Source organism: Phyllobates terribilis, unplaced genomic scaffold (assembly GCF_046119375.1).
Source record: "Phyllobates terribilis strain yellow unplaced genomic scaffold, ASM4611937v1 Scaffold_1__5_contigs__length_1240528914, whole genome shotgun sequence".
In the NCBI taxonomy this organism is placed as follows: domain Eukaryota; kingdom Metazoa; phylum Chordata; class Amphibia; order Anura; family Dendrobatidae; genus Phyllobates; species Phyllobates terribilis.
Window position 1 is genome coordinate 355,814,448 of NW_027362761.1, and position 19,272 is coordinate 355,833,719.

At 40.0% G+C, this 19,272-nt stretch overlaps 1 protein-coding gene across 11 annotated transcripts in view; it reads left to right on the plus strand.

Annotated features, from left to right (window-relative positions):
- PITPNM2 (phosphatidylinositol transfer protein membrane associated 2) overlaps positions 1–19,272 on the plus strand; it is a 398,693-nt gene that overhangs the window by 292,385 nt on the left and 87,036 nt on the right. For all 11 annotated transcript variants that reach the window (XM_073676202.1, XM_073676201.1, XM_073676209.1 and 8 more), the window contains one exon: positions 4,702–4,769. In XM_073676202.1, the coding sequence (XP_073532303.1) occupies positions 4,702–4,769 (68 nt within the window). The remainder of the gene's footprint in view (positions 1–4,701; positions 4,770–19,272) is intronic.

Consider the following 19,272-nt stretch of genomic DNA (forward strand, 5'->3'; position numbering starts at 1 on the left):
TTTAACAATCCAATAAACCAATGTACCTGAAAAGTTGACTATGATCACATTCCAAAGTTAATTACTGTACCATTTAATGCAGAAAAAAACAGCCATGATCTTTATCTACTTGTGAAATAAAAGATTTGTAAAACATTTTTGTTATCACTGATGCTGCAGTTACTGGCAGTCCCAAAATGTTACTTTTTCTTATACTTGGTTTCCATTGCGTATAGCGTAGAGTAAGGGTGGGCAATTAATTTTCCAAAGGGTGATATCCCCACTGGCCCCCAAACATTATGATGTCTCCAAAGTTGAGGATGTAGATGCTGGTGAAATTGAGATGCTGGGCCAAGGAGGCAACATCCGGTCCTTTGGAAGTTGCTATCTGGCCTGTGAATCCGAACAGCCAAACGACTGGAAATAGAGGCATGTGGGCCGCACTGCCCATGTCTGGTTTAGAGCATTCATATTCAATATGTCTTGGCCCAATATGTACAAATGATCGTTTCGTAATTTATCTATGGCTCAGGCCCATAAGGTAGTAACAGAAGAGATGTCACACATACATAAACTGCAGTGAAATAATCTAGCCACTCAAATGCATCCTGGAAGTTTTCTGTAGGAACTGTCAGTGTCTTTTGCTCCAGGTACATTGTTTACATGGTTTGAAAGAGGGGAAAGTCGATCCAGCTTCAAATGTAAGTAATATTAAAAAAAAAGTTTTTCTTTATTATAATTCCTTTAAAATAGCACACACAATAGAAACTTGTGCATTTGAGGATTGGGGGAACCATGGCATTTCAAACGCAGGTCGCATTCTTAAACAGACCAGCTTTAAGAACGCAAAAAACGCAACCATGATGTCCTCCCCCAATCCTCAATTGCACATATTTCTATTGTGTATACCATTTTTAAGTTATTACATTAAAGAAAAATGTTTTTAATATTACTAAATTACTACATTTGAAGCTGGATTGACTTTACACTCTATCAAATCAGTCTTGGATGCTAGCAGTGGCGTGATTGTGGGCTTTCTCATGTTTGGACGTATTTACAAGGGTGAGCTGGTTATTTTTTCTTTTATCTATATTATTAGCATAATAGTATTTCTCAATACAATTTAAAATGACCTTAACCACACTAATAATTTGGGCATTCCAATTGATTGTTTTTATGTAATTATATAATTTGAGGGAGCTCTATTGTTTGGATATTGGTAAAGAACATTTTTTTTTCAGTCAATCCTATTTATTGTTAAAGGAAATATTGAGTTGCAGATATCTGCAACTAGTATATTTTCTGTATATTAGTAAGTTGTGTAAGTGATAAAGTTTCTTCTTAATGGTTATTCCCCCCATCTTGAATGGGTAGATTTGCATAATACTTAGTAAAACAGGCAACTTTGCAAAAAAAATCTGGGATTAAGATTTACCCATTTCTCCCATTATTTCATTGCTTGCTGCTCATTGCCAAGGGGACCGGCCACCGCTACAGTCTAACATGGGCAGTGTTTAGAAATTCTTTCCTACTGAGTTTGTAAGCACTGCATTGTGGCCCAGCCAGCTTAAGCCCCATTTCTCTTCCGATACTCCAGAGGCAAAACTGCCTTTTATAGCAACATTGAAGCTCACACAGGTCAGACTTGGAGCATCATTATATAGCTGGCCTGAATGGTCACTCAAGAAGGAGCACTTCAGCGCTCAGTGAGTATGCAGGCCGGGAAGCCGTCTACTCCTGGAAAATAGATGAGAATAACCCTTTAAAGAGACTGCCAAGCTGCCGCAGGTAAACTAACAGGCCATGCAATGCTCCTGTGACATAATATAGGCAAATATCCTCCTTAGTGAGGAAAAAAAAGGGTCTTTAATGTCACCTGTTTCTAGGTTTTTGCCCCTCCTCAGTGCAAATTAGGAATTTTCTGAGACCACCAAGCTTGTGTACTGAGACTTCTCAGACCCCCTTCTCAGTGGAAGAACACAGGTGCTCTAGTGCCACCTATTGGCATTATTAATATTAAACCATTATTGACCCTTTTTGTATTTGCTTTATATCTTAGTCAGGCTTCCAATAGTTTACTCTAGAGACCCTGTTTTCTTGCTATTTTAGTAGATTGTGGATGGATGCAGGTCCTGCTGGTAAGAGTTAGGGGACCCTCATTTTTGCCACAGTTAGAGGTACTTTAGTTCTCTCAAGAGGTGAAACTCCCAACTGTCAAATACTTATAGCATATGCTAGGAAAACTCCTTAAAATCAAGTTTGCATACATATTTAGGTAAAAGGTCAATTTGTCTCATCTATTCAAGTAATAAAAAATATTTCCGCATAGTTGATTATTTCCTAATAGGAGTTAGATTTTTCCTAGGACTGAATGAGTCATGGTTGTTCTTGATATCGTGATAACATATTTTCTCACATTTCTTTTCTAAAGGTTTTTAGTGTAATGAGATTGTAGAGTTGAGGTTGCATAATTAGGTGAGAAAATGGGAGTGTTACATCTGTTAAGTACTATGCTCATTTTAAAGAACTGGAAGAGGTCAGGAGGATAATAAAAAAAACACTGGAAATGACAACAAATGTTACTATGTTTGGAAAGTGCCAATATTAAAAAATAGTATTTAAAGGAAATCTGTAATGCTCTTCATGCTGCCCAAACCATCCAGAGACCAGACTGGTGTGAAGACCCGGGGTCTTCCGCGGGTGTAATACTACTCAGACAACACAGGGTGAGAGTAAAACAGTGTGACAATACTTTATTGAACCACCAAACTGACAATAAACACATAGAACAGTCCCATCAAATACTCAAGATGGGGCAAAATTGCACAGTCTCACCCTTCCTCTGGCCCCCCTGGGATAGAACAGCTGTGACTTTGGGGCTTCCAGGGCCAACTATCTCAACCAGTGGCCTCCTGCTTTTGGTGGGCCCCCCACAGAGAGGAGGTAGTGGCAAGGTTAGGAAGCTGACAGTTCATCGAGGTGCAAGGCCAGGAGACCCGAGGGTCCCACCCTGGTCTCTCCGAGAGTTTCCATGGGGCCAGATGACCAGCTGATCCCAATGTGGCTTCTCCAAATGTCTCCATGGGTTCCATGGGACCCAAGGGTCCCACCTAGCAACACCAAACAACATATCCATGGGGCCAGATGACTTCATCGTCCCAACCTCGTCTCCCCAAATGTATCCATGGGTTCTCTGATGGTCAATGGTGCAGATCTGTATCCTTCCAGTCAGGGCCGGATACCCTTTGGTCAGAATCATGTAGAATGCAAATCTGTGTCTCTCTGGATGAAGCCATGCTACCAAGCTGATGTCTTGAAGAGTCTGACTGACCTTTTATTCTCTCTTTCAATTCTCTCTGCTACAGAGGCATATGTCCCTTAGAAATAGTTACAGTTGTCCTTTCAAGTACACATCCACAGGTCAAGGATTAGGGATGATATTATTCCACAGGGCTAAGGTCTCATTGTTTGTACATTTAATCAATTTTCATTGTTGGTATAGCAGGGGGGGCTCTAGTAAATCAACATCTAGTTGGCTTTAGTATAATATGTATATAGTAACAAACATCATTGTTTCAAAACCAAGAGAAGTCAACATTCAGGTTTATACACATAATAGTATGTCCTTCTTGACCAGCCACAGAAATACACATACATTCACAAGTCCAAGACCAAATCAACTAAACCAATAACAGTTGATATATTGTGTGTCTATCAACGTAAGAACCTAAAAAGGGACACATCAACTAAAGTATAATGATAAAATGTTGTTATTTTATTAATCAGATTAAAATATAAATGTAGGATAAGGGGAGTGGGAACAAGGATGTCCAACAGAAGGGGAGCACTGGGGGTACAGAATGATAATATCAGTAATAAGAATCAGTAATCACAGCTGAACAACATTACATGGTTAGGTGTAAATGAACACAAGTGAAGCTATAGTACATAGCCATATAGGAAACAAGTAAAGTACGTAGTTTTCAATAATATATATCCCTTATATCAATTACTAATAAACATTGGAGCTAATGATGGAATAAATCTAGATCTGTATGACAAACCAACATAATGTACAAAATGTCATGTCAAAAGTGAAGCAGAAAAGGATGGATAAAGAGTGATACTGACCCCCAGAGCGCCACCGCTCATCCGACGCGCATTTCGCAGATGCTTTGACAAGGATCCTTATACTTTAGTTGATTTGTCCCTTTTTAGGTTCATACATTCACAAGTCAACACAAACACAATAGTTTATTTCTCTTGGCCTAACAAATCTAGACGTCTGGCTGATTAAGATAAGAAACTGTTTCATCACAACTGGTCTATGGGAGACACCTGTTAGTCACCTGGAGTGGCACTAGGAGAAGCCGCCCAGGTGCTGCACCGGACTAGTCTTGTGTCTGGTTATGTTCCCCGGCTGGATTTTCTAACTATATTTTCTATGAAACACAGGAACGTTTCAGGGAAAAATATACCTGGCTGCAGTCATGGCGCTGATTCATGCTGCCTGTGGTTTTTGGAGCATGAGTCACTTGATAGGTTCCCTTTAATATGAATCAGTATGTATTATTATAATTAAAGCAATGAGTGTAGCAAAATAAAAGAATATGTAGATTTCTACTTTTTTTTTTACTTTAAAGTGTTTAGCAAAAATATTCTGACAGCTAGGTTTTAAACAAGATGTAAAACTGTTTCTGCTGCCATTTCTTTTCTTTCTAGATGATTCCTACCATGAAACTGCAGAGTACACAGTCAGTTCCAGTGTGGAGGGATTAAGTATAATGGAGGTAGGTATTTTAGGTGATTAGTAGTTGTTGTCTTTGGTAAATGCTCTTTATAATCTGCTGATCAGAATGGAACTCCAACATGGTGGAATAATAAATATGGCCCTGGGCTAATTGTAATATTACGGTGTATCAAAAAGTAAGATATAAAACAGCTGTGAAGAAAATGCCTTTTATATGGTTCTGCATTATGTGTCTTGGATTCTTTCAGGTGTTACACTCCTTGAAATCTTGCGGTGAGAATCACAGTTGACTCTCTTTCAAAAGGAGATGTTTTTACTTTAAAGGTAATCCGTCAGCAAGTTTTTTTGCTGTGAAATTAGACCGCATCATCATGTATGGACAGAGACCCTGATTCCAGCGATGTATCGCTTAGTTTACTCAGTGCAGCAGTTGTGATAGAAAGTTTTCATTGCTGCAGATCTAGCAGAACTCAGAATGTTAAGCCTTGTTTAGCCCACACCAATGATTAGACAGAAAGCTGCTATACAGTGGTGGGGGATTGGTTGGACTAGCAGGGTGAAGGCCAGTTGTCCTGTAGTGATAATCTCCTGTTGATAAAACACTGATTATATTTAAATAACAAAACACAGCCTAGTAAGTGACACATCTCTAGAATCAGTGTCTTTGCTCCTATATCATGGTGCTCTCAATTCACATTCCAAAACCTTTTGACAGGTTGCCTTAAAAATGTGGCATCAGAAAATGACATATTGTTAAAATCAAGTTTTTATGTTAAATGTACATTTTTGTAAATTTTCACATTTCCTACTGGGGCTATTATAGACACATGCATCCTGCTCTTTTAGGACATCCATATGTACATTAGCAGCAATGAGCATGTGCAAAGGTCATTGTGAAGGGAGAGGGTCAGCTGTGACATCGCCTATTATGAATGCTCGATCCTGTGTTATCAACTGGATTTATGAGGTGTTACTGGTCTATGTAATCCTTCCAGGGATCATAATAAGACCACCGAAAAGTCTTCTGTAAAAAAAATAATTATATATATATTTATGATATATATGTTTTTAATACAGATTGTGATATGAAAGCAAAAATGCCAAAAATGTCAAAAAAAATATTCTACTATATACATTCCTTTTAAAGAGCTATTGTACACTTTACTGTATAACCATGCAGTCCTACATGCTATTCGAGGTTTTAAAACCTATATAGGCATTGTAAAACTCAGAGACTGTCATCCATGGAAACCTATTAATGTCAATTAAACCAAGTTGATTAAATAGGAGACAATTGATTGTAAAAGAAAAAGCTGTTCTACACATTATATTTAATTTTTGGGAAATACAAATGTTTATAGCAGCTATTTTGTTGGTCTTCAGTACAACTACAGAGGGTAGGATATACAACATGAACAATTTCACTTTTTTTCTATTAAAACGATTCTTTACATATTACCGGTAATTGTACTGACTCCACAATGTGTCTATTGAAAACCAATGCAGTTCACCCTATCTGCACTACTTTTGAGTGGGTGTTAACAACTGTCACAAATGTCCTGTCTCCTTTATAGTCTTTACAGTACCTCGCAGTTGTCCAATGCTGAATGAAACCTCTGATTAAGGAAACATTGTACTTTGAACATGACCATATTGTTCATTCTGAAAAAACAACACAATAAAAAGCATTTCAGCAATTACATTAACTAGAAAGTTAATGGCCTATATCTGATTATACTGTACAACACTGTTACAACCAATGTGCGGACAAACCAGAGTAGCAGAGCAGCAGTTCTATTACTTTTAAGGTCATTGTGGAAGAAGAAAGGTTAACTTAATTTACTTAGTTCATCAGTTCTTAAACTTCATAGAGTAATACAGAGATATACAGTATTGCCATAATAGAATATAACCTCCAGATCCACAATAGAGCGAGAGTAGTAAGCATAGGTAGCATTCCTAGCCGTGACAAAGACACATTTGACTTCTCACATTTCCTGCACATCCCCATCTCTTCCTACCCGGCACAAACTGTTTATCCCAATGCTGAGCCTGCTGCTGCCGTATGTGTCTCTGTTACTGGATTTCTTGTCTGACTCAAAAACAGTGCTTTATTCCCCCCTGGTAAAGTTTTTCTTCCCTTCCCTTTCCCACCCTATATCTTTTCTTCCACCTGTCTTATGTTTGATATATAAAACCTTTCGTGCGTATTGTATTCCCCTCCCTTAAAAAAAATCTGTAAAAATAATTTGAAGAAAAGCAGTGCCCACATAATAATGCCCACCAACACTCACCTTATAAAGTAAAATGCACCCTTTGTTCCCTTTAGATCAGGGGTCTCAAACACGCGGCCCGCGGGCCGCATGCGGCCCCTGAGGCTATGTGCCCACGTTGCATTTATGAAGCAGAAAATTTCTGCTTCATTTCTGCAAGTCCTCTCCCGGAAAAACGCATGCGGAATTCCGCACGCGTTTATCGCGCATTTTTCGCGCGTTTATCACGCGTTTTCCACATGCGGAATTGCCTTGCGTTTTTTATGCATTGGACAAAGGCAATTCTGCTTGCGGAAACGCAAAATTAAATGACATGCTGCGGATTTTTGAACGCAGCATAAACGCTGCGGAAAAATCCGCAGCATGTGCATAGAACTTGCGGAATCCCATTGGGGACCATGGGGTGCGGGTTACCAAGCGTTTTACAAGCGTTTCCGCTGCGGAAATTCCGCATCAAAAACGCTTGAAAAACGCTACGTGGGCACACAGCCTGAGGCTGCTTTATGCGGCCCGCAGGCACAGACCCCTTGACGATCCCGACCAGGTCCAGGAGGAGCCGCCGACAGCAGCGCTGAATTGCCGCGCAGAGACAGTCTCCCAGCACAGCATTTCCAATGCCAGCCGCTGGCCAATCAGAGGCCAGCAGCTGATATCTGCGTGTCGGCGCAGCGAGTATGACGTCATTGCCATATGCAGATGTCAGCTGCTGGCCTCTGATTGGCCGGCGGCTGACATTGAAAATGCTGTGCTGGGAGACAGTCTCTGTGCGGCAATGCAGCGCTGCTGTCGGCGGCTCCTCCTGGACCAGGTCGGGATCGTCAAGGGGTCGGACTCTGTGGTGCCTGCGGGCCACATCTGCAGGAAGGCCGCCGAGGGAACAGAGGACAGGTGAGAATCATCTTTTTTTTTTCTATTTTATGTGTGTGAAGAACAGCACAGGGGGCACAGAGCTACAAGAGGGGACCTGGATGGGGCACATAGCCACAAGAGGGGACCTGGATGGGGCACATAGCCACAAGAGGGGACCTGGATGGGGCACAGAGCCACAAGATGGGGACCAGAGCCACAACATGGGGACCTGGATGGGGCACATAGCCACAAGATGTGGACCTGGATGGGGCACATAGCCACAAGATGGGGACCTGGATGAGGCACATTAGTACAAGATGGGTGCCAGGATGGGGAACGTTGCCACAGGATGGGGACCTGGATGGGGCACATAGCCACAAGATGGGGACCTGGATGGGGCACAGAGCCACAAGATGGGGACCTGGATGGGGCACAGAGCCACAAGATGGGGACCAGAGCCACAAGATGGGTACCAGAGCCACAAGATGGGGACCTGGATGGGGAACATTGCCACAGGATGGGGACCTGGATGGGGCACATAGCCCCAAGATGGGGACCTGGATGAGGCACATTAGTACAATATGGGCTCCAGGATTGGGAACGTTGCCACAGGATGGGGACCTGAATGGGGCACATAGCCACAGGATGGGGACCTGGATGGGGCACATTAGTACAAGATGGGGACTTGGATGGGGAACATTACTACAAGATGTTTTCCATTATTACTATATGATGCTAATTGTAAGACAATATTACTGTATGTGGCCAATTGGGGGAAATAAAATTGTAAAAAAAATAAAAAATAAAATAAAGCATGAAAAAATATTGGGCACTAAAAATGCTGTTTTATATGTAAACTAAAGTAAACACAAAAAAGTGCACGTTTATTATCGCCACATCCATAACGACCCAAGCCATAAAAAAATAAACACGGCAAAAATGTTCAAAAGGTGTATACAAAAAAAAATGGTATCACTAAAAATGTCACATTGAACAAAGAATGCGGCCCCCCAAATTCAAATTTTTTCCATGTGCGGCCCATATACCCAGACGAGTTTGAGACCCCTGTTTTAGATGGTAAAAATGTCCCTATAAGATATTATTGAATTGTTGCAGTGCCCTAGAAAACAGTGCCCGCATTTTGCCCCCTGAAGAATAGTAATGCCACTCGTGTGCCCCTTTGACGGTCACAATACCCTGAGTATTAATGTATATAACAATAATGCTTAAGTGCCCACTTATCATTTAATAATGTCTGCTGAGTAGCCCAATGTACAGTAATAATGTCCCCTGAGTCCCCACCACATACTTTAATAGTATCCCCGGAGTTTCCCCCATGTATAGTAATAATGTCCCCTGAGGTCCCCTATGTACAGTAATAATGTCCCTAGAGTTCCTCTATGTACAGCTCCCCCAGACACAGTATGATGCCCCCACAGCTACCCTATGCATAGTATGATGCACCCACAGCACAGCTTCCCTATACACAGTATGATGGGCCCAAAGCTCCCCTATACAAAGTATAATGGATCACAAAGGCCCCACACAGTATGATGTTCCCATTGCTCCACTATACACAGTATGATATCCTGATGTCTCCATAGTTCCTCTATATACAGTATAATTCCTCCCACACTGTATGATGATCCTCACAGTAGTCCCAACACTGTATGATGGCCCCCGCCGCAGTCCCCACATTGTTTGATGGCCCCACAGGGCTATGATTATGTCTACAAAGCTATACAGTTAAGAGTGGTGGTAGCTCCTGGTGAGCTATGCTACTGTTCTGCAGGCAGCAGTGAAGCATGGTGAAGGTTCTTTTGCAAGTTTGAGGCTTCATTTCAGCAAATGGAGTTGGGATTTGGTTTGGATTAATGGTGTCCTCAATGGTGAGAAATACATTCAAATACTTATTCATCATTTAAATCAGGGAGGCATCTGATTGCTTCCACAAGTATTTTGAAGCAGGACAATGACCCCAAACATACAGTCAATGTCATTAAGAACTACATTCAGCATAAAGAAGAACAAGGAGTCCTGGAAGTGAGTAAGTGCCCCGCCCCCCCCCCCCCCCCCCCCCCCCCACACAAATCCCTGATCTCAGCATGATCGAGTTAATGTGGGATCATATGAAGAGGCAGAAAGATTTGTGCAATCCTACATCCACAGAGAATCTGTGGCTATTTCTCCAAGATGTTTGGTACAACCTTCCTGCTGAATTCCTTCAAAAACTATATGCATGTATACCTAGAAGAATTGATGCACTTTTGAATGCAAAGGGTGGTCACCACAACTTAATTTGCTTTATATTCTTCTTTTGTTCATTAAATTTGCATTTTGTTAATTTATAAATATTAACTATTAACACTTCTAATTGTTAAAACATTATTACTTTGCAGCATTTTTTGCTGCAAAGTCTAAAACATTTGCATAGTACTTTTTGTGTATATATGGAAGAATTCTTTCAAAAATAAAATTGTTAATAGTTTATTTTCATCATTTTAAGAAAATTCAACAAAATAGACATTTAATTAAACCAATACTTGGAGTGACCACCCTTTGCCTTCAAAACACCAACAATTATTCTAGGTACACATGCACAAAGTTTTTGAAGCAACTCAGCAAAGAGGTTGTTCCAAACATGTTGACGAACCAATCCCAGATCTTCTGTAGATGTAGTCTTGTGCAAATCCTTTTGTCTTTTTATGGAATACTAGACAGACTCAATGAGGTTGAGATCAGGTCTCTGTGGGGGCCATATCATCATTTCCATGACGTCCTATTGTTTTTGTGCTGAAGATCGTTTGTAATGACATTGGCTGTATGTTTGGCGTTGTTGTCCATCTGCAGAATACATTTGGAGCCAAACAGACACCTCCCTGAAGGTATTGCATGATGGATAAGCATCTGCCTGTATTTCTCAGCAAGTAGTACACCATTAATCCTGTCCAAATCCACAACACCATTTTCTGAAATGCAGCCCAAAACTTGCAAGGAACCTCCACCATGCTTCACTGTTGCCTGCAGACACTCATTATTGTACCGCTCTCCAGCACTTCGGTAAACAAACTGCCTCTTGTTGCAGCCAAATATTTCAAATATTTTCACTCGTCGGTCCAGAGCACCTGCTGACATTTTTGTGCATCCAAGTTCCTATGTTTTTGTGCTTAGTTGAGTTGCTTGACCTTGTTTTCATTTAGAAAGTATAGATTTTTCGTTTCAATTTTTTCATGAAGACCGCTTGTGGTAAGAGTTTTAACAGTATGAATGTAGCTGGGTCCCACTTTGTTGCCACTTCTCATCTGATGGCACTACTGGAAATCTTCCGATTTTGAAGGAAAGTATACATGATGTGTTTTTCATCTGCTGCTCTTAGTTTCCTTTACCGACTACTGCGTCTACAGTCCTCAACCTTGCCCATTTATTCATGGTTCTTCAAAAGAGTTTGAACAGCACATCTTGAAATCCCAAACTGCTTTGAAATCTTTACCTGGGAGAGACATTGCTGATGCAGTACAACTACCTCTTGTCTTGTTACTGTGCTCAGTCTTTCTATTGTGTATGACCTGTGATATGATACTGTCTTCCACAACCTCACCTTTGTAGCAGAGTTTGGTTGTTTCTCATCCAGTTTTAAAGCTAATACACGCTGTTTCTGATGCGGTTTCTGACTGTGTTTCAACCTATTTATGAAAATGATGAGCATTATCACCAGTTTGGTATAATTGGTTACTCATACACCTGACTATAATCTTCCAAGTCCCTGACTTTGTGGAAGTGTGCCTAGAAGGATTTATGCTGTTTTGAAAACAAAGGGTGGTCACACCAAGTATTCTTTTGATTTATATTACTCTTTTGTTCATTCACTTTGCATTTTGTTAACTGGTAAAAAATAAATTATTAACGGAGTTGTCCCCTTTCAGAAAATCTTGGTCCCCGGGCGCAGTTATAAAAAAAAAAAGCAAATTATGTTTTACCTACCGTCTCCGGCTCCTGTGCTGAGTCTCTGCCGCAGTTCCCTTGTCTGATATTGGATGATGTTATCTTATCAACGTGGCAGCCAATCAGTCAGCTGAGCTGCTCTTTCCACATAGGCGTAACGTGCCCTCTACAAAGCCACTGAATTCAATGATTGGCTGTTGACGACACGACGCGAGTCGCAGCCAATACCGGAGCAGCAGCAGAGACTCAGCACTTGGTTTGTTTCTCTATCTTTATAACAAAATGCACCGAGGAACCAAGCCGTGTGTGTGTATGCTGTATATATGTGTATGTATACAGGGTGGGCCAGTTATATGGATACACCTAAATTAAATGGGAATGGTTGGTGATATCAACCTCCTGTTCGTGGCACATTAGTATATGGGAGGAGGGAAACTTTTCCAGATGGATGGTGACCATGGCGGCCATTTTGAAGCTGGCCATTTTGGATCCAACTTTATTTTTTTCAATGGGAAGAGGGTCATGTGATACATCAAACTTATTGGGAATTTCATAAGAGAAACAATGGTGTGCTTGGTTTTAACGTAACTTTATTCTTTCATGAGTTTTTTACAAGGTTATGACCATTTATAAAATGTGTTCAAAGTGCTGCCCATTGTGTTGGATTGTCAATGCAACCCTCTTCTTCCACTCTTGACACACTGATAGCAGCACCGCAGAAGAAATGCTAGCACAGGCTTCCAGTAACCGTTGTTTCAGATGCTTCACATCTCATATCTTCACAGCATAGACAATTGCCTTCAGATGACCCCAAAGATAAAAGTCTTAGGGGGTTCGATCGGGAGACCTTGGTGGCCATTCAACTGGCCCACGACGACCAATCCACTTTCCAGGAAACTGTTCATGTAGGAATGCTCGGACCTGACACCCATAATGTGGTGGTGCACCATCTTGTTGGAAAAACATAAAGAGGGCAACACATCATCATGTAGCAATTTCAGATATCTAGTGGCATTGAGGTTTCCATTGATGAAGAATGGCCCCACTATCTTTGTACCCCATATACCACACCATACCATCAACATACGAGATGTGAAGTATCTGAAACAACGGATACTGGAAGCCTGTGCTAGCATTTCTTCTGCGGTGTTGCTATCAGTGTGTCAAGAGTGGGATAAGAGGGTTGCATTTACAATCCAACACAATGGGCTGCACTTTGAACACATTTTATAAGTGGTCATAAACTTGTAAAAAACTCATGAAAGAATAAAGTTACGTTAAAACCACGCACACCATTGTTTTTCTTATGAAATTCTCAATAAGTTTGATATGTCACATGACCCTCTTCCCATTTAAAAAAATAAAGTTGGATCCAAAATGGCCGACTTCAAAATGGTCGCCATGGTCACCACCCATCTGGAAAAGTTTCCCCCCTCCCATATACTAATGTGCCACAAACAGGAGGTTGATATCACCAACCATTCCCATTTAATTTAGGTGTATCCATATAAATGGCCCACCCCGTATATGTAAATATACACATATAGATATGTATATCTATATAGATATCTATATGTGTATATATATACACACACACTTCTACAATATACAAACATTACTGTTCAAATGTAGGAAAGAAATGCTGCAAAGTAAGAATGCTTTAAAAATAGTGTGTGTGTATACACACGTAATTAATTTACAGTATAATATTTCTCTATTGGCCTTGGCATTTGGGATTGTTCAGCTCATCCCCACTATTTACCTATTAACAGTTGTCACTTGCTATCTTCAGGAATGTGCTACAATGTCTTGACTTTGTAGTCTCCTTTTTTTTGTTCCCCTTCTGGTTTCTGGATATTAAATATGGGATTATTTATAACGTAATATTGATATAGCCGGAGAGACATCTATCTTGGATGTCCCAGTAGTGTGACTTCATTGAGGAGTAATTCAGATCTCACACATGAAGCTGCACATTTCACATGCATCTATCTGTCTGATGTCTCCTCTTTTTTTTTTTTTTACTGAGCAATGAACACTCACCGAATTCTTCTGTCAATGTGGGTTTTGCTTTTCGAAAAAATTCATGCTATCGTCTATATACCCTATTAAACATGCAAAGATATTAAAGCGGGCAAATAGATGACACCCTGCGAGCTCTACTGTAATCCTGCTTAGTTTGGCTCTTTTTCTTATGGCTCTTTTTCTTTATATCTGCAATTTCTTGTTTCCAAACCAATCCGGGGACTGAGTTGTGTTTGTGCTTTTCTGTGCAGAGGCACACAGCTGTTCTCCATGCACAAGTCATTCCCAGCATTCCAGCTGTCACTCTTACAAATGTCATTACAAGTTCCCCAGCTTTGGCTTCAGTAAGTACAAGAAAATGTAGCTGCTCTAGATCAGACCACATTTTTTTCTGTTTGCAAAAAGTACTTACTAAACAAAGTCAAGGCAATAACTGCTTGATGCAAATCTGAAAAAGATATCCCGTAGATATAGCACATGCTTATGTGTATAGATTATACGTTACTAGTATATGTAGCATGTTTTGGTGGGACGTCTTGTGATGAGTATTTTAGACTAAACCTTAAATCATGGACTTGCTTTGGCTGAACATTGATTTGTATATTTTGGTATGCATGTTTTTATCAATAACGTATCAATAAAAATCAATAAAATGGACAGTATATGCTTAATGGTATACCGCACATATTAAGTTTTACAGTGTCAGACATGTATTGGCAAGATTATGCTAATTATGCTAGCTATCTATTGTAATTACATTGAAATATTGGTATTTGTTATATAAGTGCTATATGTACGAAGGACTCGTATTACATTCACACACTCGTACACCCTTTTATTTTGATATAGGAGAAGGGGGCCTCAGTTTGGCACAAAAAAATATTTTTTTTATATAGATGTGTATATAAATTTATATATATATATATATATATATTTATTTATCTTTTTTAAAGATATATATGTATATATAAACATTGTTCAGCATAAATGAGTACACCCATTTGAAAAGTAGATTTGAATCAATATATCACTGAGCACGAGAACAGTTTAAAAAAATTTGACAAGACAATTTTGTTTAACCCATAACATGGAAGTAAGGTTAATAATATAACTTTTATTACAAAATCTCCAGTTTTACTCAAATTAGTTAATGCAAATAGGAATACACCCAACACCTGGTACAATACATCTAGTATTTTGTATGACCTCCATGATTTTTAAGGACGGCACCAAGTCTTCTAGGCATGGAATGAACAAGTTGGCGACATATTGCAACATCTATCTTTTTCTATTCTTCAAGAACGACCTCTTTTAGAGGCTGGATGCTGGATGGAGAGTGACGCTCAACTAGTCTCTTCAGAATTCCCCATAGGTGTTCAGTTGGGTTCAGATCAAGAGACACTTGGCCACTGAATCACTTTCACGCTGTTCTTCAGAAATGCAGCAGTGGCCTTAGATGTATGTCTTGGATCATTGTACGCGTGATGGTATCATCTTCTCTTTCAGTATAGAGCAGTGCATCTATGAATTCATGATACCATCAACAAAGTGTAGCTCCCCACCAGCAGCACTCATTCAGCCCCACGTAAGGACACTGCCATTACCATGCTACACTGTAGGCACCATGCATTTTTCTAAATTCAGTTTTCTAAATGCATGGTGCCTACGGTGAAACAGTGCAATGATCAAAAACACATCTGTTGCATTTCTGAAGAATAGCAGGGTGACTGTGATTCAATGGACAGATACAGTAGTGTTCAAAATAATACCAATGTGTTCAAAAACATGAGTTACTCACAAAATCTTTATACTAGTTTTTATTTCCATGCATTGGGAACATTGCACACTGTTTTCTAATTGAAAACATGAAGAGAAATGTACCGTATTTTTCAGACTATAAGACACACCGGACCATAAGACACACCCAGGTTTTAGAGGTGGAAAATAGGGGAAAAAACTTTTGAAGCAAAAAATGAGAACTGTAACTCCCGGCATATTCTTCAGCTCCTATGGCATGCTGGGAGTTATAATTCACCCCATATTTGTCATGTGGTTTTCCTGAGGAGAACTATAACTCCTAGCATGTCATGCAGCTCCTATGGCATGCTGGAAGTTATAGTTCACCACAGCGGTAGTGTTTTGCTGTGTGTGCTTAAACTTAATCTACAGTATAATGCTTGCCTCACTGTTTCTTGTCTGGACCGCGCTAGGCAGGAAGCGGTGGGGTCGCACTGCAGGGAGATGGATCATGGAACAGAAATCAGCAGCGCTGTTATGAATTCATTATGGCCACGTTAGACAGGAGTTAGTGGGCGGTCTCCGGTCCAGATCACGTGCTGCAGGGCCGGGGCAACACAGAACAGTACAGCGCGCAGTCCCCCCTGCCTCTTTTGTAACGTCACTGCAGCATGTGTTCTTGACCGGAGACCGCCACACATGCTGCAGTGACGTTACAAAAGAGGCAGGGCCGGGGGGACTGCGCGCTGTGCTGTTCTGTGTTGCCCCGGCCTCTTTTGTAACGTCACTGCAGCACGTGTTCTGGACCGGAGACTGCCCACTTTCTGCAGTCTAACACGGCAATAGTGAATTAATGGCGGCGCCGCTGATTTTGCTATGTGAGCCTTCTTGCGACCATGCTCCCTTCAGTGCGACCACGCCGCCGCTGCTGCCTCCACCCCACACCACACAGTAAGCTCTATAAAAACTATATTTGGACTACATTCGGACCATAAGACGCACCCCCTTTTCCCCCCAAATTTGAGGGGGGGGGGGGAGTGTGTCTTATGGTCCGAAAAATACCGTAATTTTTAACTACTTTACAGAAAATAACAAAAAATGAATAATGGGCTGTTCAAAAAAAATAGCAGTGTCTGCATTTGTCTTTATAACCTCACAATATGTACTATTTTTTTAGGATTTGCCATTCCTGTGAATCACTAACCTAATATTTAGTTGTATACCCACAGTTTTTTAGAACTGCTTCACATCTATGTTGCATAGAGTCAACCAACTTCTGGCACCTGTCAACTGTTATACCAGCCCAGGATGCTTTGACTACATCCCACAGTTTTTTGGCATTTGTTGGCTTTGCCTCAGAAACTGCATTTTTGATGTCGCCCACAAGAGTTCTATCGGATTAAAGTCCGGGGATTGGGCTGGCCACTCCATAACCTAAATTTTGTTGGACTGGAATCAAGAGTTTGGGGGTCGTCTGACGAACTGTCTGTGCCTCTTGACCCAAAAAGAACAATTTTACTTTCATCAGTCAACAAAATGTTTCTCCATTTCTCTTTAGGCCAGTTGATGTGTTCTTTGGCAACTTGTATCTGCTTCAGTACATGTCTTTTTTTTTAACAGTGGGACTTTGCGGGGACTTCTTGCTAAGAGATTAGCTTCACATAGGCGTCTTCTAACTGTCACAGTACTCACAGGTAACTTGAGACTGTCTTTGATCATCCTGAAGCTGATCATTGGCTGAGCCTTTGCCATTCTTCGATCCATTCGAATGACAGTCTTCCGTTTTCTTCCACGTCTCTCTGGTTTTGCTTTCCATTTTAAAGCATTGGAGATTATTTTAGCTGAACAGCCTATCATTGTATGCACTTCTTTTTAAGTTTTACTCTCTCCTATCAACTTTTTATTCAAAGTACGCTGTTCTTCTGAACAATGTCTCGAACGACCCATATTTCTCAGGCTTTCAAGGAGAAATGCATGTACAACATGTGTTGGCTTCACCCTTAAATATGGGCCACCTGATTCACATTTGTTTCTTCTCAGAATGATTGACCTCACTAATTGAACTCCACACTGCTATTATTTTGAACACACATCCTTTCAATTATTCAAATACACAGACTCAAAAACATGCAGATCATGAATGCTGAGGTTTTCTTAGAATCTACTGCACCAACTGGTAAATTGTTTGACATGTGGTAATATAATTTATACCAAAAACAGTGATTAATCTGGTTCATCATATTGGACTGCTATTATTTTGAACACTACTGTATGTCTCCTGATCTGAACCCAATCGAATACCTATGGGGAATTCAGAAGTGACAAGTTGAGCACCACACTCCATCCAGCATCCAGGCTCTAAAATACATCATTCTTGAAGAATGGGAAAAGATAGATGTTGCAGTATGTTGCCAACTTGTTCCTTCCATGGCTTGAAGACTTGGTACTGTGGAGGTCATACAAAATACTAGATGTAGTTGTTTTTGATGTGGGGTTTATTCATTTTCTGCATCAACTAATTTGAGTTAAACTGAAGATGTTGTAATGAAAGTTATATTATTAACCTTATAATCTTACTTTCATACTATGGGTTAAAAAAATGTTCCACGAAATGTAGTCTTGTCAAAATTTTCAAAATTGTTCTCCTGTTCAGTGAGATATTGATTAAAATCTTAATTTTCAAAGGGGGTGTAGTCATTTATGCTGAGCACTGTGTGTATATGTTGATATATATGTGTGTGTTTGTGTTGTATAATTTTTTTTGTATATATAAACAAACTGTACATATTGTAAGATGCAGACAATATAATAACATTCCATTATGTTTCAGAGTGTTCCTCTCTCCCAATAACCAATTACAATTAATAGTTCTTATGCGCTTGTATATATCTTTCAAATGTGTAAAAATGAGCAAAATAGTCTGGTCTTTTAACCTGAGGGGTTTTTATTCTTGATAAGTCTCTGGCAGTCATCTAGCTAGAGCCTGTCTGGCAAACTATATAGCAGATGTTGGCCAGAAATATGACCCATTATTGAATGATGAAGCAAAAGTCACGTGGGAGGACCTGGAACAATCCAAGCTAGTATTATTGCTACTATGAACCTAATACTTATATATTTTGTAAAGTATAGCTGACAAGTTAATTGCTAGCGGAAATGTATTGATGTATCAATTTGTCATGTGTGAATATTAATAACTATTTAGTCAGCCAATGTGCAATTTTTTTTAATACATCATGTTGATGTATTTTATTTTTTTTGCGGATGTGTCTTTGTTTCTATGTTGCATAGAATAAAATTAAATTTCTCCTTCCACGTGGAGGTTATAATGGAGCTGCTGACAGTGAATATTGCTATACAGCATGTTTGTTTAGTACTTAGATTGCATATTATTCCTCCATTGATTAGTTAACACCTCGGTCTGAGTATTCTCACGTAATGGGAAATCATGAACGCTGTACTGCTTGTAAAAACTGTTTTGACGTGCAGTTTTCTCGCCTCAGGCCTCTTTTATTGAAGTAAAAGGAAAACAAAACAAAAAAAACAACTTCATGCAAATCCCCACTTATAGGGAGGGAGGTTCACACGAGTGTATAAAAAAATAAGTCCGTTTCATTCAGAATAGAGGGATGATTTCTTTTTCTTACTTGTCATCCTTGTGCAGTCAGTATACAATCAGTTTTTCTTACAGCAGCAGCTATTAATCATTTTTATGAC